This window comes from Coffea arabica, unplaced genomic scaffold (genome assembly GCF_036785885.1).
Source record: "Coffea arabica cultivar ET-39 unplaced genomic scaffold, Coffea Arabica ET-39 HiFi ptg000011l, whole genome shotgun sequence".
Classification (NCBI taxonomy): Eukaryota; Viridiplantae; Streptophyta; class Magnoliopsida; order Gentianales; family Rubiaceae; genus Coffea; species Coffea arabica.
Genome location: NW_027266160.1, coordinates 28388 through 55216, shown reverse-complemented (window position 1 = coordinate 55216; position 26829 = coordinate 28388). Strand labels below are relative to the sequence as shown.

Genomic DNA, 26829 nt, shown 5'->3' with positions numbered 1-26829 from the left:
TACCATCCAAATCAACAAGATCATTCAAATTTAACAAAGAAAATCATTATAATGGTCAAAGAGTTGAACTCTCTCCTCATAGAACAAGGTTCAAATTCCGGCTGAGAGAGAGAGGGAATTTGGTTCAAATTCTGGTTGACAAGTTTGAGATAGGGAGGGAATAGGGGAGTGGAGGAAAAGTTAAAAAAAAATGAAGAAGAAAATACCCATTATGGCTCATAAAATACACAGATGACCTACCATCCAAATCAACAAAATCTCACAAAATAAACCCCATTTTGTTGTACATTAGATTTTTCCATTATCATCGAGATTATCTTAGTAAAAGCACTAAACGCGTGAGGAACCTTATCAATCAAATACATGTCATTACTCCATACCTTTTGGAACGTTACGCAAATATGGTGTGATGACTAACTATTTCCATAACTTTTGACCACTTGATTTTCATGTGAGTTAAAATCGCGTGTGTGTGGATGTGAGATTATTCATAAAACTTTTTAAATAATACATTTTTATGATATGACGTACGTGAGATAAAAAAAAAAAAAAAACCCATTCACTAAATACAAACACATGAAAAGAAAGCATGAGAAAGTGATACATCATTTTTATGTTACCTAGAGTGATGGTTGATATATATATGAATTAATCATCTTCTAACATGATCGCTGACAGATATTATCATATCAAACCTCCATAATTTTTTTTTTGAGCTTAACCTCCAAAACTTGATCACTTTTACATTTCATGTGTTAAAAACATACAGTAAGATCATTAGTAAAAATAAATAAATACTACACATTTGACTAAACACGAGACGACACCATGCTGTAAACACCAATATATAATAGAGAAAATAGTGACCAATACAAGTTGGCTTAGTCGGTGAGAACTAGTTATTTTCTCATTGTATCCTTATAAATGATTTGTAGTCTCGGAGGAGCATGCACTGATCCATGGTGATGATCGGAGAGGAGCCCATTCAAAATTTTTTTTATCCATGAGAAAAATGGTGAAGTATAACATCTTTTTACCTTACTTAGATGGCTCATGTGTAATAGAGTTAATCATTTTCCCTAGTGCTATTATCTAGAACTACTATTTTGTGGTTACAAATTAGTACTAGTATTTTTTTCAGAGCAATGACAAATAACAAAAGCATTTTCTTTACAAGCTAATAATAAAACGAAAGACAATTAATGATGTAAACAAAAAGTCATGCGTAGCATAGGTCGTTGAAGAATTAACCGAACCTTTCATTTGTGGCGTAAGAAAAGCATCAACGTGTAAAATCCAGAATCTACGAAAATTTGAAGTTGTACCATTATTATCAGTACCTCGGGACGTCACCACACCAAAGATGCGTGCACCAGACCAAGAAAAGCAGAGAAAGAGAGGCAGAGACAAAAGTACAATTTTGACCCCAAAGATCCCTTTTATTATCAACTTCTCTCCTCACCTCTTCAGAGCCGCATCTCCTCTCCTGTTCTGCAGACTTTTGAGTTGTTCTTCCCATCATCAGGCACCAGTAGTAGTATTATTCCTGGTGTGGATCTAGGGTTTCTTCTTTTCTTCCTCGTAAAAAATATATATATATATATACACTTGCAAAAGTCGTACGAAAAGCGAAAGTCATCATCGTCATCATCAATATTCACAAAATTTACATATGCATAAATTTCTTCGAAAATTCACTTCATCGTCGGTCGGACGAGAACACGTCATCAACGAGTACAATTTCGTCATCATCGTCACCAACAAGAATCAGAAGAAAAGCAAAGCATAGGAAAACCAAGCTCCTTTTTTGTTCGACCAGATCTAAGAAACCCTAATTTTACCAGCTTGATTATTATATATACTTTCTTGGGAATTTTTTTTTTTTTTTTTATCTTTTCTGGATTGAAAAACCTGGAAAAATCGGACCGTTGAACTTCCAAGAGGAATTACCACTACTGAGATGAAAAAATGGGACCGATTTACTTGATTTTTGATTTTTCCACAAAATCAAAGCGAAGGAAAGCCAAATCCCTACCTCATTGGATGAATCCGGATAAATCGGCATCAAATTGATACTTTGAATAATTTGTTCATTTTTTGGGGTTCTATTTTTAAATAATGGCGGCGGCGGTGGTGGTGAATTTGATAGAAGGGGAAAGAGTACTGGGGGAAGTGGAAGTGTATAGTATTGATGATCAGAACGGTGTCGTGTGGGACAGGGACGAAATTCGGATCTCTGAGTATTCTCAGCCAAGTGAAAGGTGTCCGCCACTGGCGGTGCTGCATACTGTTACTTCTTCTTCGTCAGACTCAGGCGGGCTTTGCTTCAAACTGGAGTTGAAAGACAAGTCTCAACAGAATTCGCCGCTTTCCATTTTGCACGCCACTTGTCTCAGGGAAAATAAGGTATTGAACAAAGAACCTGCCACCTGCCAGAAGCTGGCAATAATTACTCAATACTCAGCTCAGCTTTCTGCTCTCTGCTCTCACCTCTGTCTCTCTCTTTAGTACACTGAGGACTAAAGGAACCATAAAAATTTTAACGTTTTTTTAGAAGACTAAATGAAAAGAAAAAAAGAAGAAGAATCTGACTTGCTTTAAGTTGTTGGTAAAGAGGAGTGAATCTTAATTTGAAGGGTTAACGATGTTCCCTCAAGTTGAGAAATCGAAACCCTAATTTTCGGAGTAAAATATGTGGAAACCCTAATTTTGGATTTGAACCTGGACTTTGGACAGGATTGGACCTGGACCCTCAAATTTCTATCAGTGGTTTTGTTGAATAGGACTGAATGAACCCAGAACTGGCTTTCCATTTTACATGAATTGGAGTGTACCCTGAACTGATCTCTGTTGTTGTACTTCTGCAGACATGATTGGATGTATCGACTGAAATACATGTGCTCGGAAAATTCTGCATGAACAATTTCTTTTTCCTTAGAAATAAATTGGAACAAAAATGATTCTTGGAGAGTTTTCAACCTTGATCTTGTATCAAAGTTATTTTGTTAGAATGTGCTACTGCATATGGCCCCAAGCATATTCCTTTTGTGGAAGCTGCAGATTGTATGGATTGGGGAAACCATAATAAAGTTTGAAAGTGGGAATAAAAGATATTATTAAACAGGGTTGTTCTTTTCCCTCCTGAGGCTTTTAGATTGCATATGTGTTTCTGGACTTATATTATGTAACAACACTTTGATCATTAATACTTCAAAGCCATTAATCTGTACTTAACTGATTTTGTCACAGAAGTCTTATCACCGAAAGGGCACATGGGGTTTTATGCCATATGGCTCTAATTCTTTGTATCTGAAGTTTTTGTACGTTAGAAATAATAAATGAGTGAATATCCTCATGCGACTTTTTCTCCTTGCATTTAACTGTAATTAAATGCTTTTCTTCTATTCCTTTTAGCATTATTTTGTCTTGAGCACAATTTGCATTGTATAGCTTGGTTTTGTTATTTCATTGTCTGTGAAAGGCAAATTATTGTGATCTTTCCTACACTCACTGTTAATTCTGATATGTCTCTGTAGACTGCAATAATGCCACTTGATGAGGAAGATGAACTTCATTTGGTTGCCATGCATTCTAGACAGCATGAAGGACAGTTCCCTTGCTTTTGGGGATTCATTGTTGCATCTCGACTTTACAATTCTTGCCTTGTCATGCTGAACCTTAGATGTCTTGGTATTGTATTTGATCTTGATGAAACACTCATTGTGGCCAACACAATGCGCTCTTTTGAGGATAGGATTGAAGCCTTACAGCGGAAGATAAACTCCGAGGTTGATCAACAACGTGTTTCTGCTATGCTGGCAGAAATAAAGCGTTATCAGGATGACAAAAATATACTGAAGCAATATGCAGAAAATGACCAGGTTGTTGATAACGGGAAGGTTGTCAAGTCTCAGCCCGAGGTTGTTCTTGCTTTGTCGGACAATCACCAGACCATTGTTCGCCCACTTTTAAGGCTTCAGGAGAAGAACATTATCCTTACTCGCATTAATCCTCAAGTATGTCATGTGGCGTCTTAATATTTCTATTGTATAATTTGAACTTTATTAGATATTGACTTTGATCATGAAGTAGCTGTTTGGTTAAGCATTATGCCAAATTACTGCCCATCCATAGTTTGTAGTTTTGCTGTAGTTGTTGTTGCTGAGCATAGGATAGTATCCTAGCTGGGTGAGGGAGTTGGAGAAGAGTGTGGTGAAGTGTTCATAGACCTTAGAGGCTTGTGACTTTTGCTGGTCAACTTAATTAGCTTGTTGGACTCTCTTACTCGGGCTCATATTTATGTTTCTATTACCTCAGATCCGTGATACAAGTGTACTTGTAAGATTGAGGCCTGCATGGGAAGATCTCAGAAACTACTTAACCGCAAGAGGTCGAAAGCGTTTTGAAGTGTATGTTTGCACAATGGCTGAAAGGGACTATGCTTTAGAAATGTGGCGGCTCCTTGATCCTGATTCAAACTTGATTGACCCGAAAGAGCTATTGGATCGTATTGTCTGTGTCAAGTCTGGTGAGTTTCATAGAGATGTCACTTTTATTTAGCTTGCCATGAGGTTTTTCTTGGTTACATTTGATTGCGATATTTTCGGTGGATTAACTGTATATAAGCATTTCTGTTTAGGCTTGAGGAAGTCGTTGTTCAATGTTTTCCAACATGGAAACTGTCATCCTAAGATGGCATTGGTGATTGATGACCGGTTAAAAGTGTGGGATGAAAAGGATCAACCTCGAGTGCATGTGGTTCCTGCCTTTGCTCCTTATTATGCTCCTCAAGCTGAAGTATGTACTGGAAACTACTGTATTCTTTAATATCACCCTCATCTATGCTTCTTATTGTTATTTGTTTAAAGTTAACTAATGATATCATGATGCCAAGATTAAATAATTTGTGCTGTAGGCCAACAATGCAATTCCAGTTCTCTGTGTTGCAAGGAATGTAGCGTGCAATGTCAGAGGTGGTTTCTTCAAGTAAGGTTTTGCAACTTCTTTAGAGTTGAGAAGTACAAGCACCATATTAATGGCCACTCTTAGCATAGTCAGATTTTAATTTATCAGTCTGCATAAGCTTTTTAACCTGAGATTATTTGTTGCAGAGAATTTGATGAGGGTCTCTTGCAACGAATTTCTGAAGTTGCATACGAAGATGATATTAAAGAAATTCCTTCTCCTCCTGATGTGAGCAACTATTTAATCTCAGAGGTTAGTGATGGCCATACTCTTGAAACACTTGTGCAATCAGAGTATGCACTTGCTTGCTTTTTTAAACAGTCATTTTGCAGTAAATTACTTTGGATGTGTTTCTCAAACATTGGCTGTTCAGGATGATCCTTCCGCTTCAAATGGAAACAAGGATTCACTTGGTTTTGATGGCATGGCAGATGTTGAGGTGGAAAGAAGATTAAAGGTGAGAGCTTTTCTCAAAATTTGGTTTCTTTACTAGTGCTTATTGTTTGGTTGAGTTTCCTCTGTTATTTTTCGGTTTTACCGAGTATATGATATCTACTTTTATGCACTTGAATCTGTTTCCCATCTATGTTAGGCTAGTGATTGATCTACTAATTATTTTATGATTTAGGAGGCAATTTCGGCTTCCTCCACTGCTCCTTTGGCAATTCCAAATTTGGATCCAAAAATTGTTGCCACAGTCCAATATGCTGTACCTTCTTCTATTTCTGTGCTGCAACCAACGATGTCAGGGCCAGTGGTTCCCTTTCCATCTCAGCAGTTGTCTCAAGTGACTTCTGTCCTTAAAAATCCTATTAATCAAGCTATTCTTCCTCCAGAAGCAAGCTTGCAAAGTTCTCCTGCTAGGGAAGAGGGTGAAGTCCCAGAATCAGAGTTAGATCCTGATACAAGGAGGAGACTACTCATTTTGCAGCATGGTCAAGACTCAAGGGAGCGCACATCAAGTGAACCTCAGTTTCCTGTACGCACACCATTACAAGTCTCTGCACCGAGGGCTCAGGGACGTGGTTGGTTTCCAATTGATGAAGAGATGAGTCCAAGACAACTTAACAGAGTTGTACCACCAAAGGATTTCCCTCTGCGCTCAGAACCTATGGAAATTGAAAAACACCGTTCCAGTCACTCTCCTTTTCTCCACAAAGCAGAGAGTGCTGTCCCACCTGATAGAGCTTTTCTTGAAAACCAGAGGATGCTGAAGGAGGTAATTCATACTTCTTTTAATATGATTCATGGGTTTGAGCTGTCATGTGAATGGTGCTGATGTTGTGGGAGTTTCTTTGTGCAGACACTTCCTAGAGAGGATAATTTGAGATTAAACCAGCCAGTTGCCAGTTTCCCATCATTTTCTGGTAAGCCTTGAATTTTCTGTGCTTGTGTATTGTAATCACAATTATGTGGGACATCTCAAAGTAATTTTGCAGAGTGAATTGCAGACTTTGTTTGGATGAGTATGTTGTTTACATGCTTAACATTTTTAGAAATAGATCCTCTTAGAGGCTTATTCATAATTTTTTTTTTCTATAAAATACCCCACTTAGCATAGAAGTTAAGCTCTTATAATTAATAAATATGGAATTTTGCAAATGCATCTTATGTCTGCAAAAGTATGGATAATGTCAGTAGAAGTTAGCAACTTTTAGTAATTGATGAAGTTTTGAACAACTGACTTCATTCTGCGTGGTAAAATTCCTAATTCTGTTGCCCGATACTTGATACATATTATTCCATTCTGTTTTAGATAGCACATACATATGATGTGTCCTTTCACTAGCATTGATCATTGGAGAAGAAGGCTCTAAATTGCACGAGTTATGAAGTTTCATATGTCTTGGATTGAGACTTGGGGGTGCAACGTAGATATTTTTAGTGAGTAAAATTGTGTTATATGGTGGTTGAATTTTTAAATTTGGCTAATACTGTCCTCCCTGGTCATAAATATTTAAGTTGCACTTGAAAGGGAAGTATAATTTTTTATCCCTGTACTATGACTCTTCAGTAACAGATTCATTGAGTGGGCAAAGCTTTGGTTAAATTTTGCAATTGAATGGTTCTTGAATACATAGAGTTTGATATTTGTTACTAGTAGTTATGGAGGAGTGAACCGCCTATCCACACATTAAATGGCAGAAATACTTGCATGATGGTTTGTTACTGATTCTTTTTTTTTTTTTTTAATTTTTAATTTATTTTTTACTAGAAACCTATCTATGGCAGCTTTTGTAATTATTTGATTCTGGGTTATTAATGGGCCAGTTATGAACTTTGCTGGCAAAGACATGATATCTGTGCATTGCCTGTTTGTATTTTCGGATTTATTCTTTGTCTCTCTCTCTGGGGGGGAAATGAGAAAGTAAAAGGAATTAATATAAGGACATTTTGGACGAGGGTAATTTGATTGTCAAATAAAAAAGATTTCATCTAGTTTTAATTTCTCATCTTATATTTGGTCATCTGTTGCCGAACCATCTGGATCCACCAGCAGTAATGGATTTGTGATCTCTCTCTTGTCCTCTTCCTCTATGAATTTGTATCATATGAAGGGTCTTGTACCTTTTAATAGTTTATAGCATCCAGTTCATTGTTATTTAAACAGGATAGGTTTACTATAATGGATAATTCGTTTGGATGTCTGATGTGCCCAGATGTACATGCAATTCAAAAATAAATAACAATGAAGTGTATGTACTTTTCTCTGCTTATGTTGGGACATGCTTGTGATGTATTTAAGTCCTAAATGTGAAAATGAACAGGATTGGTTCTTCCTGTTGGGAAAAAGGGTACAGGGGATTGAACTCGGACTTAAAATTCAGTGTAGCATAAGGTTATTGAAATTGGTGCTAACTTGGCCTTGGTGTTTTCCATAAATCTTATGTAAGGCTCTTGTGGAGTGGTATGGAAGATTTTGATGCATTTTGTTGACATTTTGGCATAAACCCATCATATGCTATTATATTCTTTTATGGGTAATTTCATAATCTGATGTATGTAATGAAACATCGTTTTGTTCTTATTTGTTTTTTGGGAGTTGCATTTTTTCAGGTGAAGAAGCTTCCATGGTTCGATCATCTTCAGCGAATAGAGATCTTGACCTTGAATCTGGACAAATTGATCCGCAGGCTGAAACACCTATTGGAGCTTTGCATGATATTGCATTCAAATGCGGAACAAAGGTATGAGACAATTAGACACCTCTTGAGAGTCCCAGGCTTTTTAGCTTTGCTTTCGTCTGGAATTCTCATGCCTGGCTTGTTTGCTCACAGGTGGAGTTCAAGCAAGCATTGGTTTCAAGCTCGGAGTTGCAATTCTGTGCAGAGGTTGTTTAAATTCTTCATGGATTGAACAATTACATCAGTTTTAACCATTAACCTTGTTAATTAGGAGAAAATATAATGATTGATATACATATTTTGATTTATGTTATTCTCTGTGTGTGTGTGTGTTTGTGTGTCCTTGTCTCTTTCTTTCATATCACATTTCCGCAAAGCAAACAGATAAAATATTAGTCACTCAAAATTTAATACAAAAACAAACATGGGAATGAAGACTTAGTTTCAATAAATAGTATTTGAGTAATCAATATATATCTGAAAAAGTCCACCATTCCTTCCAAAAAATGAAGAAATATAAAACCCTTTGGACAGATTTGCCATAAAAGCATGCATTTTTTCACAATGCCTCAACGTTTCTGTAATAAGCTGTACATTTGGTTTACAAAGTTATCTTGATTACTACGTGCATGCTGGACCTTGATCATCATGTTTCTTATTCCCTTTAGGTCTGGTTTGCGGGAGAGAAAATTGGTGAAGGGCTAGGTAGGACCAGAAGGGAAGCACAGCGTCATGCTGCTGACAGTTCACTTATGAATTTGGCTGGTATGTTTGTTGTTCTTTACATTGAGGTTTAAAATGCTTTCAGGTTTTGTATGCAGTTTACCTTTTGATCCAAATATAATTGACTTGTGATGTGATGATTCCGCTAGCCCAAGGATGGGAAGAGTTGGGGGGGGGGAGGGGGAGGGGGAGGGGGAGAGAGAGAGAGAGAGGAGAGAGAGTATATTTCGATATACTTTTGTTTGGGTTCTATCTTCTGAAGATATATGTATCTTTTATTTGAATACAGACTGGAAAATCTTGTGTTAATTCTCGTGCAAGTAAAGCAAGGCAGGTATAGAATGTTCTAGAATTATTTTGTGATACATCAAGACACGAAATGGCATATGCAGTTCTGTGGCTTCCATGTGTTGAACTCTTAGCTCGCTTCTTAGAGTAGGAACTGTGGAGTTTGACCTTCCGTTTTTCCTGGTTTTCTGACAAATAAGTTCAAAACTTCTTTTTCTTCAAAGGGACAAGTTTGATATTCAGCTATGGATTCATTGTGATTAGTTCAACACTTGAGGCTGCTTTAATAAGTTTTTCCCTGTTTTCATTGAGGTTTAGCTTGTGGTAGCTTTTTCAAATAGTTAATTGATACTATGGGATTACAATGCATTTCCTTTGAAAGAGTTTATTCCTTTAAACTTTTACTTTTCTATTTCTTTTTCTTAATGTACTATTTTAATCTTTGTAAGCCACCATATGCAAGAAGCTAGCACTCCATTCATTTCTAGTTTTTGAGTTGGAACGTTTAATATCTGGCATTTTGTATATTTCTGAGACACTGATGCTGATTCCTGAAAAATTTTGCTTCTTGCCTCAAGTTTGTTTGTGAAAAAGCACACTTTTAGTTATTCTTTTAGTCTTTTTTGAGATGGGTAAACTAATTTTAAGGAAAATGAAGAGAAATACAAAAAAGAATGAGCATGTTGATTCATGGATATTTCAGCGTATGCTTGTACATACCAGCTACATTGATGTCTGGCTTTGTCTTATTGATGTTTAAGTGATTTATGACTGGCTCTGTCTTGATGATGTCTATTTTGCTAGTTTTTGTTTGCTTCCCTGGGAAAACCTCAATCAATTCTGGTATGTTTTGCCTGGGATGGAAGGGAACCTTTGATATAACTTCACCTTCTTAAAGTTCCTGTTGTTGCTTGCTGAGTGGTTTGACTGGTAGAGACTCCTTTGCAGATAAGTATATATCATCTCTCAAACCTGATTCCAGCTCTGTTCCTGGGGAATGGCGTAGATTCCCAAATACATCCAACAATGGTTTTGCCAACGATTTTAGTTCTTGGGGGTATCAACAATTGCCTAAGGAGGAGCCCGGGTCATTTTCTACTGCATCCATGCCTCCTAGGGTGCTGGATTCGAGATTGGAGGCGTCCAAGAGACCTGTGGGTCCAATTGCTGCCCTTAAAGAGCTGGTAAGATTCTAGGAGCTGCTGTGATTCCTTTTCTGGGATTATTCTTCCACTTGTATACTTATGATTTCTCTTTAATTCTTAAGTGTTCAATGGAGGGCCTTGGCTTAGCTTTCCAAACTCAGCCTCAGCTTTCAGCTAATCCTGGCCAAAAAAATGAAGTGTATGCACAGGTGAATGTTTTCCTCTCAATTAGTAGTTGGTTTTTGTGTCATTTTCTTACATGAACCTGCTTCCCTGTTTTTCTAATTCTTCTTGTGCAAAACGAAAGCATTTGGCTTTATGTTTATACAGGACGAATATGTCAAAAAAAGGATGCTTACAAATGATTGGTAACTTCACATGTGTAGGGTCTTTCATCTACATTGCAAAGCTTATGAGATACCTCTAGATTTATGCTCGTTGGTTGTTGGGACTTTTTCGTGATCCTAAATACATATTTGAGGTCTTAAGCAGATATTGTGCTCTTCTTTGCACTGGATGTACATATCTAACTACTTTTGCTCCATCGGTGTGTTCGAAATGTCTTCCTTTTGTCTGGATTTAATTGCTTGGACATGCTGATGCACCTATAGGATTGAGATAATCTTTTCTCTTATCCCTGTTTACTTTGTTTAATCTGTGCTGTTGATCATGCTCTAGGTTGAAATAGATGGACAGGTGTTAGGAAAGGGAATTGGGATAAACTGGGATGAAGCAAAATCACAGGTACCATGTAGATTTGTTTCTAAATTTCTTCTCCTCCTCAAACATTCTAAGTGGAACCTTTGTGCCCGGCTGAAATGTCGGAAGTTTATACTCATTCTGCATGAAATGTTGAACTGAGTTTTCTTGTCTAGGCTGCTGAAAAGGCCCTTGGAACCTTGAAATCAATGCTTGGTTCATATGGTCACAAGCGTCAGGGCTCTCCCAGGTGAGTTGTTTTGCCATCACATTGTTGTTACATTAGATTGTCTTGTTTTCTTGTCAATAAAGTGGACTATTTCGCGTGCTTTAGGTAGATGAAATTCTACGAAACTGTCAACAACCTTGATAGCATAATTACATGCTTGTTTATGATGCTGCTGCAGGTGTTTTCTCAGCTTTCCTAGGCTACTTCCACTTGCTTTATGTTTACTAACTGCTTTTTCATCAGACCATGGCAGGGGATGTCAAGCAAAAGATTGAAACCGGAGTTTTCCAGGGTTCTGCAGCGGATGCCATCTTCTGCAAGATATCCAAAGAATGCTTCTCCCGTACCGTAATTCTTCATGTCCTAATTGCACCTTGGCAGTATAGCATCTGCAGAGAGACTTGTAGCTTATGCGGTGACACCAGAGAATTTGGGAGCAATGATTAGGTCATGTTCCAACCAACTGTTTTAGATCAGTTTTACAGGCTGCGAATTTGGGAGCAATGATTAGGTCATGTTCCAACCAACTGTTTTAGATCAGTTTTACAGGCTGCTGATATAGTTGCAAGTTTTTGAAGACAAGGGAAATGCTTTGCCATATTGCTGCCGTTCAAAATTGTACATGTTGCAGGACGTTCGTGGACTACGGTACCGTAGGAGTTTGTTGCGCGAGGGTGCAAAAGGCCCTCACAAACCAATTGGGAAGGAAAACGAGACGGGCACTGTGTATATCTTCTTTTCTGACATTGAATGCAGCCATGAGCCATGAATGTGGTAGAGCTGTGTCCCTCGAATTTGTGTTCGAGGTGGTTGTATAATTATACCGGGAATATGGAACGCTTTCATCGGGTGTAGAACGTGGATTTTGGAGAGGATTCACTGAATGCTAACAGTACATTGGTTCAATGGTCTGGCTCCTATTTCACTTTCTGGATGAAAGATGAAAGTGAAAGTTTTGTTCAGTTTTAGGAGCTCTTTCTTGTTGATGTTGATGTTGATGTTGATGTTGTGCAGGGTCACTGATCTGGATGATACATTCCATTTCACTTGGCCAATCCACCCCAGCCCAATGATAAATTGGCTTTTTCGGCATTGTGTTTCATGTTTCCTTGTTTAATTAGTTAAATTACTGCTATCGTCCAAGCGCATTGACAACAATGGGAAAGGGGGATAACTGTTGAAGCTCAGCAACTGTGTAGACCACAGAATATATGAAAAGAACGAAAAAACAAAAGAAATTGGAGGTAAATGAAAGCTCGCATGATGGATAAATGAAAATTGAGAGAATACACTACTCCTATAATTTCAACAATATCAAAACATTTTTAATGGACTCGCGTGTTTTTTGGTCGAGCAAAAAGCAGAAAACGCATAGCTGTTTGCGCAAAAATCATTCAGGTAGGCTCGCAAAACAAAAATTTCTCAAAACATGTTTATATAAGGACTTATTTGAGAATCATCGCGCGGGAAGGACGCATATCAATTTCTCTAAACTTGGTGTATGTGATGTTTCGCAAAACTTTGTATATGAACATACGATGGTTTGTCGTGGTAGGCTGGTATTCTGTCAAATATTCTCTAGGGAAAACTGTCAAATATCTTGACAAATTAGGACGACAAGGACGCAAAATTCTCTCAACATTAAATTCGGACCTCATAATATAAACAAAATCTTATCCCAACTATTTAGGAAACACCAGACAACTTTTCCTAGATTTGTCTCCTTTAACAGATCTTCTGCTTCACTCCCAAATGAAATGAAACAGAAGTTTCGTTCTATTTCATTCTTTGCAAATCTTTGTAGTAATCTCTGTATTATTACCGTTTAACTGAACTTAATGAACTACAGACGACTTCATTATCAATCACTTAAAATCATCACTAAAAAACAAAACAACATTTTAAAACCAAAATTTTCAATAAGAATGAAATCCCACTACAACTATCTTAAAGAAAAATCATTTATTTCTGTGTACAAACAAAATAACATTCTACTTCCAAATCCCAATCTTGTTAAACCCTTTTTATTCTTAAATGTTTTTGTGAATGTGTTGCACATATTTTCGAATTTTGAATAACGAGGAATCCATTCTTATATGAAACACTAGATTTAATAAGTCCTTATCTTTTGAAATCAAAAAAAAAAAAGGCAAGAAAACAGTTTGCATCGAAATTTATCAAGACAAAAAAAAATCCCAATTACTCTACCAAGAAAAAAAAATAGAGAGAAATAAACTCTAAAATCTTTGAATGTCAGAAACAAAAATACATACCGTAAATACTACCACTATAAAAATTATTTTAAAAGTAATAATAATGAAAATAATATTCTCAAGTGGGAGGAGGTTGACAGAGAGAGACCCCTCACACATCCATCAATCTCATTGCTTCTTTTTAAAGCAGCAATCACTAATCACTAATCAATAGTATATAGTCACAGTATTAAATTGAAAAAAAGAATCCACTATATAAACTCCTCTTATACCAATTAATGAGACACACATACAAATAGGTGTGTGTCTCCATAACACAGAAATTTCCAGAGAGAGATATAGGAACAGAAACAAAGCAGTAAGAAGAAGAAGAAGATGGCTTCTTTTGATACATTTAGCATCGACGGTGAGGAGCAGGCGACGACACGTCAGTTCGAAGACGGAGGTTACGGTGGGTACGACTCTTACACGGCGTTTTCCTCCGCCGATACTCCGCCGTACCAAAGCGGCGGCGGGGGAGGATTTCCAGCTGGATACGAAGAAGAGGAAGTGACGGTGGAACACGTCTCCCACTCTGTCAACAGTTCGGATCCGTTCGGATTCGAGGCGGATCAGGAAGCTGCACCGTTTGAGGGGCCGGGGGCTCCAATTCCGAATGGAAATGGGAGGCCTTATGATCTCGGGGAGGATACGGAGGGGATTTTTAGATCCGATGGACCTGTGCTGCCACCGCCTACTGAAATGCAAGAAGAAGGCTTTGCTCTCCGGGAATGGCGGAGGTCAGATTTTTGTTTTTGTTCGTTTTTGACAAAGCTTTTCCTTTCTTGAGATAATATTACGCATTTCTGTTAGTGAAATATTTATTGCTGTTATAGATCTTTGTTATTTTGGTCTTTTACTATTTTTAGTTTTACTAATCTGGAGCCCAAGTTCAGATCTTTGGTTTAGATTATGACAATTTGAACTAGTTGCTCATAACTGATTGGTAGTAGAATTTGCATGGTAGTTTGTGATCATGATAAAATGTGAGTGTTTGTCGCTTTTTGTTTGTCCTATTTTTGGGTGGTTTTTTTTTTTTTTTGGGGGGGGGGGGGAGGAGGGAGGGAGGGGGTAGTTTATTTGATTTGAGCTTTGAGGAAATGAATCTCTGGTGATCGAGTTTGTTAGATGTACAAGTTCAGGAAACCACACATCCACTTTTCAGGCACCCTTGTGGAATTTTAGGGACTTTCCCGGTTACTACGAGCCTTGCTGCATGATTTGACATGGAATAGCTTGTTGCAATTCAAATTAAAAAGGGGGAAATTTTTTTTTTTGGTTTCGTTGGTATATTTTGGTTCTTGTTCAAGTGAATCAAGAATTAATTTGCTTTCTATTGGTTTCAGATGATTTAATTAAGTACCTACAGATCGAGATCCTTGACATAACAATTTGGCTACACTGTTATGTATCTAATAACATTTTGTGTGGTTGAGATGGTAGAATTGGATCAATAAATCATAAAAAATCTTAAGAAGGGTTCATGTACAATCATGCTTGTTGATTGCATGCCATTATTGCCTCCCCCCCCCCTCTTTCTTAAATGCAAGAATAAGCTCTTATAATTTGCATAAAGTTTATAGGTTATGTATCTTAAATTTTAGACACATCGAGGCTAGAATTTGAACTCAGAGCGTGATCCTTGAGTTGACCAGAATATGCTTAGACTGTTGGATTCTAAAAAATCTTGAATGAAGCCTTCTTATAGGTTATCTTTTCCCTTTTAAGAAAGAACCTAGTTGCGAAATTTCTCAAGTCAACTTTTGACAGATCTTGACTGATAGTTGCCCTCGAGCTCTGCTCATTTAGGAAATTTGATGTTTGACTAATGTGGAAAGCTTGAACTTGATTTTTGAGCTTGAGCTTTTATACAAGAAACCATGTAATGCAAATATCATGAACCTTATAATCTGCTGGACATAAAGAGCAATTTAAGAAGATATAATGTAATGAATCTCTATTGCTATTCCTGAAAAAGTAAAAGTATCTAATATTTAATTTGTTGCTGAGCCTAAAGCAAGCGTAGCCTCTGTCAAGCCTATGAATGTTATTTGATGTTGAAGCTCAGCCATCAAATTAAACAAATGAGTTCCCAGTTCCCATCAAGCATACTTGAGCTGAACGAATAAGCAGTGTGTGAACAGTTGTGTTTTGAAACAATTCTACTGAACTGTCAAGAATATTAGGGACGGAATTCCCCTCCCTCTCTATGTCTCCCCTTTTTTTCTTCAAGAAAACTGGTCTTGAATCATATTAAGCACTTCCTTCTCTCTTCCAAAATTAGCATGAATGTTTTGTTAGAAAATTTATTGAACTGTCAATCAGATCTGTTGGACTGATCAACTATATTCTTTCTGATATATAGGTTGAATGCTATTCGACTTGAGGAGAAGGAGAAGAGGGAAAAGGAGATAAGGAACCAAATTATTCTAGAAGGTGAAGAGTACAAGCAGGCTTTTTATGAGAAAAGAAAGGTTAATATTGAGACCAACAAGAACAACAACAGAGAGAAAGAGAAGGTAAAGCTTTATTTGGTTTTAGCTTTATAACCCAGATTTGAGTTTTTGTTAATTCTGCATTAACCTGGGGTCGTGTATTGTTATGGGCAAATTGCATGTTAGTCCTGTACTATAATGAAAGGCAAAAAAAATCTTAATTTTTTCTAAAATGTATGAGACAAGATTATACATGCTTTTAGTTGTTTGTCTCATTTCACTAGTATATCAAATTACTTTGACCAAGTATATTTCCAAACTGGGAGGTTGCAATTGCTAAATGTCAGGCTGCTACTAGAGCTTCTTATAAGCTGAGTGAGAATTGTTGCATCCAGTTGGAGCTAGACAGAGTTATTGATAGTGGTCCTTTTTGATTAAACAATTGTCATTAGAAGGAAAGCACCTTACATGAGAAAAAGCTCTTATTTTCTAATAAAACTGATATTATTATCCTTGCTGCTCGTGTGTAGTTTTTGTCCCATTTCTTTGGTTGATTACTGATTCTTAGTCAAAAAATTCAATAGAGTCGTTGAACTTTCTTGTGACTCAAAGGTGCTTTACTGTTATTTCAACTGATAGGATTGCGCAACAGGCAAAATCACTTCGTGTAAAAAATTTTATGGGCTGAGATGCATCCGTAAAAAAAAAAAAAAAAAAATCAGATTTATACAGTATATATATGATTTTAAAAGATGACTTCCTGAGAGTTTAATTTGGTCTAACCTTCGAATCCATCTATTTTTGGGGCAGTTGTGCTTGGCAAGTCAAGAGAAATTTCACAAGGAGGTTGATAAGCACTATTGGAAAGCCATAGGAGAATTGATTCCGCATGAGGTCCCGAATATTGAGAAAAGGAGAGGGAAGAAGGAACAAGAGAAGAAGCCATCAATCACCGTCATCCAAGGACCCAAACCAGGCAAACCCACCGATCTTTCAAGGATGCGCCAAATACTAGTGAAGCTCAAGCACAATCCCCCACCTCACATGATGCCGCCTCCGCCTGCTCCTTCCAAGGATGATAAAGCTGGGAAGGATGCAAAGGATGGGAAAAATGCAAAGGCCAAGACTGGAAAAGACGCTGAAGCTAATGCCAAGGGATCTGCAGTCGGTGAGGCAGCTGCCGCCCTCACTAAAGAAAAAGAACCAGTTGCTAATGGCTCTGCTCCCACATCTGCTGAAGAGACTGAAGCTGTGGCCAGTGAGCAGCCTGCGAATTAAATTTCAATGTTAGCTAGTCTTGATAGTGCCCTCCGACATCCTTTTTTTGCGTTTATGCCGATTATTGTGATTGTTATTTGCATGCCATTTTATGAATGTACGTACTGTTTCTGCTAAGTCGATTCAGCTCTCTGATCCATTATGAGGACTTGTTATTGTGTTTTTGAATTTTTATTATATTGATTGAGATTCATCTTGTTACTTGAAACTTGCTCTTAATCTCCGGAGTTGTGCAGCTAAAACTAAGACCAACGATGTTTGCCCAGAATCCGCATCTTTTTTCATGGTATCAACAGTGTGGCTTCGACTACGCTGGAGTAGGTTTGACTATTCGTTGCTTTTCTCCACCCCAAGATCAACTCTCTCTCACATGCGCAGAAAGAAATTCCTAACGCCAAACAACTGTTGCCCTTTTGTGTCAATGCTTACGCGCCCCGTTTTATGTGAAAACTGGCAAACCGCAAGTAACATAAGTCACCGAAGGGAACTTCTTCTGTACCATTAAATTCATCCTTCCTCCTACCTCCACTGTGGGTTGTGACTAGGGCTGCAAACGAGCCGAATCGAGTCGAGTTTTGAGCTAATCGAGTCGAGTCTCGACTAAATTTTATCAAACTCGAACTCGACGAGCTGGCAATTTTCGAGCTCGAGCTCGACTCGAATCAAGTCGAGCCGAGCTCGAGCTCGAAAAAAATAAAAAATAATTATTTTATTTTTAAAAAAATAAATAAAATAATATGTTTTTCTGAATAAATAATAAAATATTAAGGATATATACGTAATTTCACTATGAAAATAAAAAATAAAAAATATATATAATATACGTAATTTTATTATTAAATAAAAATAAAAATAAAAAAAATATATATATACTCAAACTCGCGAGCCGGCTCGCAAGCTAACGAGTTTAATATTCTGAACTCGAGTTCGAGCTCGAATCGAGCCGCTCGCGAGCGACTCGATTCGTTTGCAGCCCTAGTTGTGACGTCCTAAGCCGTAGAAACCATTTGTTGGCTCGCGAGCTAACGAGTTTAATATTCTGAACTCGAGTTCGAGCTCGAATCGAGCCGCTCGCGAGCGACTCGATTCGTTTGCAGCCCTAGTTGTGACGTCCTAAGCCGTAGAAACCATTTGTTTTCAATGAGAGTGGAAGGTCAATATGAATGAATTTACTTCTAGAGGCAAAAAGGGCAACGCGAGGCAACTGCCTTGATGGTTTATTTGAATCTAAACACTTTTCACATCTCTCTTTTCCGGCAAGCCATAAAAAATTAAGTTGGTACCCAACCAGGCAAGCTTGAGTTGGTACTTTTTCCTGATTGAGTTGGTACTTTTTCCAAAAAAAATTAATTCCTAGGCAAACGTTTCGATATTCAGTTCACTTTTTAGGCTGCTCGTACCCAACCCAAGCACAAGCGCAAAATCACACCTTGATGAATCAGATTTTCTCCCACTACTAATCTCAAGCTTGAGAAGAATGGATCACCGCTCGAGTACACTTCCATTTTCTCTGACTTGCTCTTTTGTACTCTTTTATTTTTTTTTATTTTTATATTTAGGGGGAGTTGTTGGTTGATTAATGTAAAATTGGGATAGCTTTTCAAATGAGACTAGCTTCATTCCATAAATCTCAACACTTGCTACTTCTAAATAATTTACATATTGCAAACATAATAATAATATGTTTGCTACAGCAAAATTTTTTCAGGGGTGGAAACATCAACGGACCCGGAACATCAACTTGCTCGGCTAGTCTTAGTTAAGGCCAAAATCCAGTCGTTGATACATGCACCAACCAACTCCTCCGACATGGGATCCTTTGGACGATAATTTTCTCATTTGTGTTTATTAGCTCTGAAACTCTGGTTTACGAAGAATAGAGGCCTGAGGTGAGGCCTTAGATTATAGCAGCAACTGGAAAAACACCAAATGCAGCTGAATTATATACTCTAAATACAGATTTACCAGTGTCATTTGTCTCGATAATGACCCATACACTGCTCTACGTAATGAAACTCTTTTTTCTTATTTTGTGTCCCCATCTGAAAATGAATCAAGGCCAACATATTAAGGCCCAAGTGAATAAAACCTCAAAATCAAATAAGAGGAAGAAGAAACTCAAGAAAGCACATTAATCTGAAAAAGAAATTACTCCTGATTACTTCCTAGTTTTCTATAACTTTAATTTCTTGTTTGACACTCAATTAAATTGTGCCCTCTGCCATCCTGGAGTAAGTATTGGACCCTGGAATCAATTTTCATCTAGCTTTGACCTGAGTGATACTGACAGGAACAGAGCTCATCTGATAGCTAGTAGAGCCTTCAGACGACTTCTCTTTTGACTGTAAGCTACTAAGCCCACCTGATTCTTGGAAGAAACCTGGGGGTGTAAGTTCCTTCTCATTAAGCCGGATGTCTCTCGAGAGCATCTCTATAACCTGGCTCATCAACGGCCTTCGATGCGCTTTAGCTTGTGTGCAGAAAAGGGCTACCTTCATATACCTAAGGACCTCTTGCTCAGGAAACTCCTTCAGTTCTGGATCAACTAACTCCAACAACTTCCCTTCTTCGTAGAATTGCCATGCCTATAAAAGCAGGTAAGTTTATTCGGAGTTGGAAACAATTCAAGAAGAAAAAGGCCGTGTCTTCAACCAAACGCTATAAGCAAAACCATACAATTGGATACTTACAAAATGAGGATACAGAGAAATTCAATTAGTCTGTAAATGTGTGTGTGTGTGTGAGAGAGAGAGAGAGAGTTCAGCGGCAATTCAACTATAACAAAACATAGTAACAACCTGAGTAGACATAGCAGGAGCTATATCAGCAAAAGTACCATAAGGATTATATGTTTCATCACTAGATTTACCTTTTCTGATGACTAGAGTTTAGACCAAGGTATTCAGTTTATGTGTTTTATTCTAGGGTCACATTTGTCATGTTTCTCTATTGGCTAGCGAGAAGGTCTCCCTGTTGTTTCTAACTTATGGTTACATCCAATTGAATCTAAGGCAGTTTTAAGTTTGAGGGGTTACAAAGATATTTATTACAAAGGTCAGGTTGCCTCTGCTGTTTTCTTTTTCTTCGTTCCTTTTCCCCCTGTTCGATGTTCAGGCATGAGGCATGGACAATTTGTCAAAAAAAGTCCCTTGGCATCAAGTTCATTGTTTTCTTGGTACTCTAGCAAGATTTAGTCTGAAGATTAATCCCTTTTTGTCCCCTTAACCTTGTCTTCATGTTGTTGTCATCAATGAACTCAAACAAAAAATCCAATATAACCCACGTTTCTTGACGTTCTCAATTCTTGCCATTGATGGATACAACCAACCAATGGTAAACTTGCTAAAAGGGCAAGCCCTGTTGGCAATTACTACTATAGTGGCCAACTATGCCAAAATCTATCAGAATGTACTCTTCAAGCATGCATTCTAACTAATGGCCTTAAGAGAGTTTGGAGACTCAGCACCATCAAAGTTTTCTCCCTCATTGAGATGGCAGTATGGCACATCAAAGCACAATGGAAAAGACCTACTATCTCCAGATGCATCATGCTTACATGCACATCTGTATTCTCTATCATGTACTTAACTATATTCTATGTGATTGCAATGTCCACTTGCCTAAAGAACCACATACAAGCTCTAAGATGCAATTTAACAGAACTGGAAAAATCAAAATCTTAAAAAAAATAAAATAAAAGAAGTTTTCAAAGAGTTTCATGATAAGATTTCATCAATTGATATTCTATGTTTGACTTCTTAAATTCTGATGATGTGATTTCTTTTTCCTCTACAAGATTCTCTTCACTTTCTGCATATTCTGAAATGTGTCAGTTGTTAGTCGTACTATCAAGTTAAACCTAGGAACATTAAATCTCTTTTCAACAAGCCAATTTTATAGATAATAATCAGGAATATCCATTCCACTATTAGTAAGACAGATCTTTGCAACTCTTTTAATCCCTTGAGATCAAAAGTTGATTAAGCAATTTCTACCCCCATAAAGCTGCAAGTGGTGCCTCTCTCTCTAAGCCTGATCTGCTTATTTCTGTAGTGTTATGCAAATATGTATCGCCATTTTTCTTTACTTCTAAAGGACTCCTAATCAGGTTATGTAATTCCAATATCAGAAGCCCATCAGAATAGTCAAAAGTCCCAAAAGAAAAGGGGAAAAATAAAAAATTATTTTTCATATACACGGTCCCCAGTGCCAGAAATGATATGGAAGTACAAGTTTTCTACATTCTCTATACTACAAAGTATGATCATCAGAAGGAAATGGCAAGCAGATGTAAAAAGAACAACTCAGAACTAATAATTCCCGTACTTCCAGCAATCATTATGTAAACAACAGGGCACGAAAACTCCACAATTAGTGCAGGATATCCTATGATCTATACTGTAGGTACGGTCCAAACCTTACATAAAAAGTCACTATAAATTTCAAAAGTGAGACACGCACCATTTTCTGAAGGATCTTCTTAGCCTTTTTGTTAACATTTTTAGACATTACTGTGAGCAGTCAACACCTCTAAAATGGGGAAAGGTTCTGGCAGGATAATATCATGTCAATACACACCCCTAGGTAATGCTGCTTTTTAATTGAATAAAAATCATGACTAGCAGCAAGCAAATGCACATGAATAACAGAATAACAGCAAAAGAGGTGAAGCTGCTGCAATGAAACTTGAGATATTTTAGATACCTCTTCCAGAAGTAATTTCCGTGCCCCTCCCCAGAATGAACTTGAACTGCTCTTACCGCTTACAACTTCAAGTACTACCACACCAAAGCTGTAAATGTCAGCCTTCATTGTTAGTTGACCACCTAATGCATATTCAGGCGCTAGGTAACCTCTGCTTGAAAAACATGAAAGAGTTAAAAAGGATGAAGTAACCCCTGCTTGAAGAACACGAGAGCTAGATACGTGCATTAGATGAACACAGCTTCCACAGTTGACAAATGCATGCTCAAGATTAGATAAAATTTGGGTTTCAAATTCTTCAAATCTATGTATAATTGAAGGGTAAATTTCAGAAAAAGTTTAGCATTGGAAACTCCCCAAAGTTAAAGACCAAACTGACTCTATAATCCTCAATAGACCCAGCGCAGTTAGAATAGATTCTGTAACTCATGCCAGTCACACAATGACAACTGATTCTGCCAAATGTTGCAGTTATAGAAAATTACTACTGGACTTTAGTAGAAGAACCACCTCTAGGATCTGAAAAGCAATTCTTCCAATCTCTACGTATCCATTTTGCACAAAGTATTGATTCATAAGCATGTTTTAACAAGACCAATCTATTTAGCAATAGTCTTCCAACGATGAATAAATGCAAAAGTTTAGTGTTACGTAGCAGAGCAAACAGAGTTTCTAGAACTATATTGTAAGTAACTGAAAACTTCTACTATCAACAAGAGAGGAGACATACGTTGTCCCTGCTATTTTTGTGCTGATGTGGGTTATGTCATCTGGAAAAAGTTTAGCCAACCCAAAATCTCCAATTTTTGGTGCAAAGTCCTTGTCAAGAAGTATATTACTAGCTTTAATGTCTCGGTGCACTATGTGTGGCACAAGTTCTTCATGAAGATATGCAAGACCCCTTGCAGTGCCCATGCAGATAGCTGTTCTTTTGTTCCATTCCAGATTTACCACCCTACTTCTACCTACAAAATGGAAAAAGTATTCAATATTCAATTGAGGATCATTAGTTATCAATGAATTCCAAGTTCTTGCAAAAATTTTCAAATACCAAGTAGTGCATTATCAAGGCTTTTGTTTTCTAAATACTCGTAGACCAGTATCCTGTCAGGTCCATGTACACAGCATCCGATCATCCGAACAAGGTTTGGATGTTGAACATTTGATATAGTTTCAATCTCAGTCAAAAATTCACGCACACCCTGCTTCGAGAAAGCAGAAAGCTTCTTCACAGCAACTGGAGTTCCACTCTTCAGTTTTCCCTAAGAAATTACAGCATGGTTAAGAAAGTCAAGTCAAATCTAACAGTTCCAGAAAAGATCAGAGATATGCTTCTCAACTGGAAAGCCAAATATAGTTGTTTGAATTGGCAAAAAATAACTTCCTGGACAATCCAAACTACTTTAGCATGAAGATGAAATCTTGTGACTCCTATGGAAACAAGCATCTTTTTTTACGAATGTACACACTCACAAATAAAAGAACCTATGTAACTTCATGCATTATATTATCAATCTACGCATTCTTCATACTCTTTCTTTTAAATAGTAAAAAACAGAATTCCTGTGGAGCATTTGAGCTATATGCCACCGAAACAAATTATATAATACATCAAGTATAGGAAGCCCTCTCTGTATTATTTTACTTCCAGAAAAATTCATGAAAAGACCCAGACTTCCTATTAGACAGTTCAGGATGTAATTCGGTGAACAATATATGGCAGCATGAACAAGAGATAATTTCATCTGAGAAACTTATAGCAACTACCTTGTAAACTGTCCCAAATCCTTGTAAACTACCTGAGAAACTGCAAATACCTTGTAAACTGTCCCAAATCCTCCTCGCCCTATCTTATTGCTTTGATGAAAGTTATCTGTTGCTGCATTTAATTCATTGATTGAGAAGTTCTTTGTCTTACCAAGTAAAATCCCTGTTAATAGAACAATTTAAGAATCATTTCTGGCAAACAGATGTTGGAAAGTCAAAAAAGTAAAACTCAAAGACATAATTATTGTTGACTTTTGCAATGTTAAGTATGTAGGCGAGATAACAGCTTGAAATTTTCCTGGACTGAGAGAAGTTTCAGTTAGTCCTTCTAAGTTGTCAGGTATAACTATGGTTCCAATACACATACGTTAAGCAAGATTGCTCATACTTCTATTTGTTGGTTCTGAAAAAATGCAAAAAGACTGATTGTAGAAAAAACATTAACAAGTTTGACACATGATTGATAATTGGTAAGAAAAAAAAGATTAATGCATTTGTTGGTTTTAATCTTTTAGCATTATTGAAACTATTATGCTGATTATGGCATCCAGCCCAGTCATCAATCTGTAGGATAACAAAGTCGGAAAGAAACAGGAAGAAAGAAATATGTTGCTATTTCAAACCCTAAAGGTCATAAAGGTGATTGAGTATATCTCTGTACTTAGGTTGACCACATCTCAGAATGATCATTAAGCTAAAAGAAAAGAGAAAGATGCATCTTTTATGATCTAGTTTGAAATAGTTATCCTAAAAGACATAAGAATTTAGAAAACTTCTTAAAAGCCCCTCAACAGCATCACATAACAAGCTTATGACCAAGAAAACTTCAGACTTTGATGTTTGGCTGACCACAATTTCACAGATGAAATAAAAATTCTTCATGCTGCCAGACACCATTGCCTTGATCAGCATCTTAGGATTTAGTCAATATGCACTTTGATGACTGGTTTTATGTTGTTCAAAGTACCAACCATTTGTGATAATGTGAAAATGTTGAAAACTGATATACAAGAAAAAGAATTCACCAACAATATCATGATTCTGAGAACAATGTACCAGCAATTCATTTACATGAAAGCAAAAGAAAATCCCAACGTCAAAGAAATTGACAATTAAAGCAAACAATCTGATGTCTCTTCTCTATGCTGTGAAAAACGTCCATGAAAAATATTCTGGAAGGCAAAATAAAAGAAACTAGTATGAAACAACACTAACATCTATGATGTCTAAACTGTAATAAAGCACTCACCTTCAGCATCACCTGTGTCTGGACGAGAATAATAGTTAGCCCTATTCTGCTTGGTACTAGAGGCACCAAAGCAGCAACAACCCATGTCCCTTGGCAGCTTTATGATAGCAATTTCAAAATCCGATCATAAAGCCTCTCACATTCATTTTCTGCAACCGTGACCATCCATCTCCTCAATATGCCTAAAGCGTCCAATCATGCACTGAACAAGAAAGAGAAGATGCTATAGGATCAATAAAATCTTTATATAACAAGAACAGCTTCCTAATATTAAAACACTAATCAAGTTTAAAAAAAAATTTAAAAAGAGCAAAAAGCAACGCCCTTTGGCAAAATTCAGAAACAATAAAAAATATATAAAAAAGAGCATCACTAATTACGGATGCAATTGAAGACATCACTCGAACCATTTCATCTACTTACATGCAAATGAAGTCGAACCCTGGCTTTGCATTTTCAATTAGGCTGACAATATTTATTTCGTTTGTTAAAAAATCTGCGGCATAATCCATTATTAATTAACCAAATGCAAAGTAGTGTTGAGCTTAGCTCAACTCCATAATTCTTCTTTTTTTTTTTTTGGGAACCGGAGGCCGGGTGTTGGGGGGGCGAGAAGAAATCCAGAATGAACCCCCAAAAATTTAAATAAAAAAAAAAATTCAATGGAGCATACAAAATTCAACCCAAATACTAAAATTTTAAGAGGAAAAAATATTGAAAGATCAGAGTAAACTTACAGATTAGATTGTTAGCTAAAAAGGGTTCAACCAGCAGCGTCCGAGGAGGAATTTGGAGAATAGTAATTAAGGATTTGTAAAAAGCTAAGACTTGCAAGAAATGAATATATAGGAATGAACTGAAAGGGTTCAAAACGACATGGTTTCTTAGACGGTTTTGGTGTGAAACGGCCAGGAGTCATCCCTCTCTACCAGCCCCCCACTCCCAGATAATCAGCGTTTTTCCACCTTGACCAAAATTTGGTCCGAGGCTACTAACTCTTTAACTCGTATATATGGACAATGGATCTTCAAACTAAAGCTAGAAGGTCTGCGCGCCGTGACTGACTGTATTGTGTGTGTCCACACTTTTCACTGGGTGTTGGTGACACGCTCTGAAAGTGACCTCCGGATTTGTACGTGCCCAGGTTGGCCGGCTGTACTCAACCAACAGGTGTTTTACTTTGCTCTTCTTCTTGCTGTCCCCAACTCAAGTTTACTCGGATTCAGCCACCGGAACTTTCTTACCCAACATTTGGGCTTTTATTGGGTTTTTCTGGTTTTTACCAAGCGCGTCTGGATTTCCAAACATAGGACCATGCAAAGGAAGAGCAAACAATCCTAGGAATTTCCAAAAGATTAGACGCTGAGTCTCCAGTATATGAAATCAAATAAAGCTGTTTGTAGGTGCGCCCGCACCACTTTAGGCCTTTTTGATAAATAAATTCAATTGTTAAATTTAATAGATTCGAGTCTCGATCAATTAAATGACACCGAAATTAAGTATTTGAATTAATTATGTGATAATAAATTTTTTAGGAAAAATTTATTATCACATAATTAATTCAAATACTTAATTTCGGTGTCATTTAATTGATTGTAAAATTTATTTTCAAAAATAAGTTATAAATCATTCACTTATTACTTAATTTGATATATACTTAAATATATATATTAGTTTTGTATTTAATAATTTAATAAATTGATACTTTAAATTTCAAATTTGAAATTTCAATTTTAGCAAATGTATGCCAAGTCAATGGGGGGATGATTATTTAGTGCATCAATAATATGCTCTGACCTTAGAATGAGACCAACCTTCCCTCCTCCTAAGGTTCTACATAAAAAAAAAAGATTTTTTTTTAAAAAAAAAAAAAAAAAAAAAGAGAACTCTAAGCAAGAAAAAGAACACGGGGAGAGAGCTTAGACTCGAATTAAGTACTCCACTATTTTTTGAAGTTGATGAGTTGTACA

The 26829-nt window shown here is 37.0% G+C and overlaps 3 protein-coding genes across 9 annotated transcripts; 2 read left to right on the top strand and 1 right to left on the bottom strand.

Annotated features, from left to right (window-relative positions):
* Positions 1 to 1425: 1425 nt before the first annotated feature.
* On the top strand, positions 1426 to 12266 carry LOC113725991 (RNA polymerase II C-terminal domain phosphatase-like 1). 2 transcript variants are annotated; one of them, XR_003457454.2, is made up of 18 exons: positions 1426 to 2406; positions 3537 to 4016; positions 4318 to 4528; positions 4640 to 4797; positions 4916 to 4986; positions 5112 to 5217; positions 5339 to 5422; positions 5594 to 6184; positions 6269 to 6332; positions 8023 to 8153; positions 8244 to 8297; positions 8759 to 8855; positions 10050 to 10285; positions 10369 to 10455; positions 10925 to 10990; positions 11122 to 11195; positions 11280 to 11352; positions 11418 to 11443. XR_003457454.2 is itself a non-coding variant. In XM_027249442.2 (17 exons), exons 1-17 carry the CDS (start codon positions 2119 to 2121, stop codon positions 11524 to 11526), a joined length of 2907 nt encoding a protein of 968 aa, XP_027105243.2. In that variant the 5' UTR covers positions 1426 to 2118; the 3' UTR covers positions 11527 to 12266. The 2 variants fall into 2 exon arrangements, 1 of the variants encoding a protein (XP_027105243.2); XM_027249442.2 differs by lacking the exon at positions 11280 to 11352 and having other exon boundaries at positions 11418 to 12266.
* A 1331-nt stretch (positions 12267 to 13597) lies between these two features.
* Positions 13598 to 17347, top strand: LOC113725994 (clathrin light chain 2). Its single transcript, XM_027249445.2, has 3 exons — positions 13598 to 14166; positions 15792 to 15945; positions 16672 to 17347. The coding sequence occupies exons 1-3, from the start codon at positions 13763 to 13765 to the stop codon at positions 17137 to 17139; spliced, it is 1026 nt and encodes a 341-aa protein (XP_027105246.1). The 5' UTR covers positions 13598 to 13762; the 3' UTR covers positions 17140 to 17347.
* Positions 17348 to 18732: 1385 nt separating this feature from the next.
* Positions 18733 to 26264, bottom strand: LOC113725992 (cold-responsive protein kinase 1). Of its 6 annotated transcripts, none has more exons than XM_072073468.1 (8): positions 25597 to 26264; positions 24860 to 25061; positions 23643 to 23773; positions 22895 to 23105; positions 22574 to 22808; positions 21844 to 21994; positions 19502 to 19724; positions 18733 to 19053 (listed from the first exon to the last, which is right to left on the bottom strand). In XM_072073468.1, the coding sequence occupies exons 2-8, from the start codon at positions 24942 to 24944 to the stop codon at positions 19037 to 19039; spliced, it is 1053 nt and encodes a 350-aa protein (XP_071929569.1). In that variant the 5' UTR covers positions 24945 to 25061; positions 25597 to 26264; the 3' UTR covers positions 18733 to 19036. The 6 variants fall into 6 exon arrangements, with proteins under 6 accessions (XP_071929569.1, XP_071929568.1, XP_071929570.1 ...); XM_072073467.1 differs by lacking the exon at positions 18733 to 19053 and adding an exon at positions 19055 to 19181; XM_072073469.1 differs by lacking the exon at positions 18733 to 19053 and adding an exon at positions 19055 to 19181 and having other exon boundaries at positions 23661 to 23773; positions 25597 to 26263.
* Positions 26265 to 26829: the final 565 nt, after the last annotated feature.

Coding starts and splice junctions, on each gene's coding strand:
- LOC113725991 (XM_027249442.2), top strand. CDS start 2,119: ATGGCGGCGGCGGTGGTGGTGAATTTGATAGAAGGGGAAAGAGTACTG. Junction 2,407..3,536: donor CTTGTCTCAGGGAAAATAAG/GTATTGAACAAA, acceptor ATGTCTCTGTAG/ACTGCAATAATGCCACTTGA. Junction 4,987..5,111: donor GTCAGAGGTGGTTTCTTCAA/GTAAGGTTTTGC, acceptor TATTTGTTGCAG/AGAATTTGATGAGGGTCTCT.
- LOC113725994 (XM_027249445.2), top strand. CDS start 13,763: ATGGCTTCTTTTGATACATTTAGCATCGACGGTGAGGAGCAGGCGACG. Junction 14,167..15,791: donor GCTCTCCGGGAATGGCGGAG/GTCAGATTTTTG, acceptor TCTGATATATAG/GTTGAATGCTATTCGACTTG. Junction 15,946..16,671: donor ACAACAGAGAGAAAGAGAAG/GTAAAGCTTTAT, acceptor TTTTTGGGGCAG/TTGTGCTTGGCAAGTCAAGA.
- LOC113725992 (XM_027249443.2), bottom strand. CDS start 24,944: ATGGGTTGTTGCTGCTTTGGTGCCTCTAGTACCAAGCAGAATAGGGCT. Junction 22,809..22,894: donor CCTTGATAATGCACTACTTG/GTATTTGAAAAT, acceptor TCCATTTTGTAG/GTAGAAGTAGGGTGGTAAAT. Junction 19,725..21,843: donor GGAAATTACTTCTGGAAGAG/GTATCTAAAATA, acceptor CTGCTTTTATAG/GCATGGCAATTCTACGAAGA.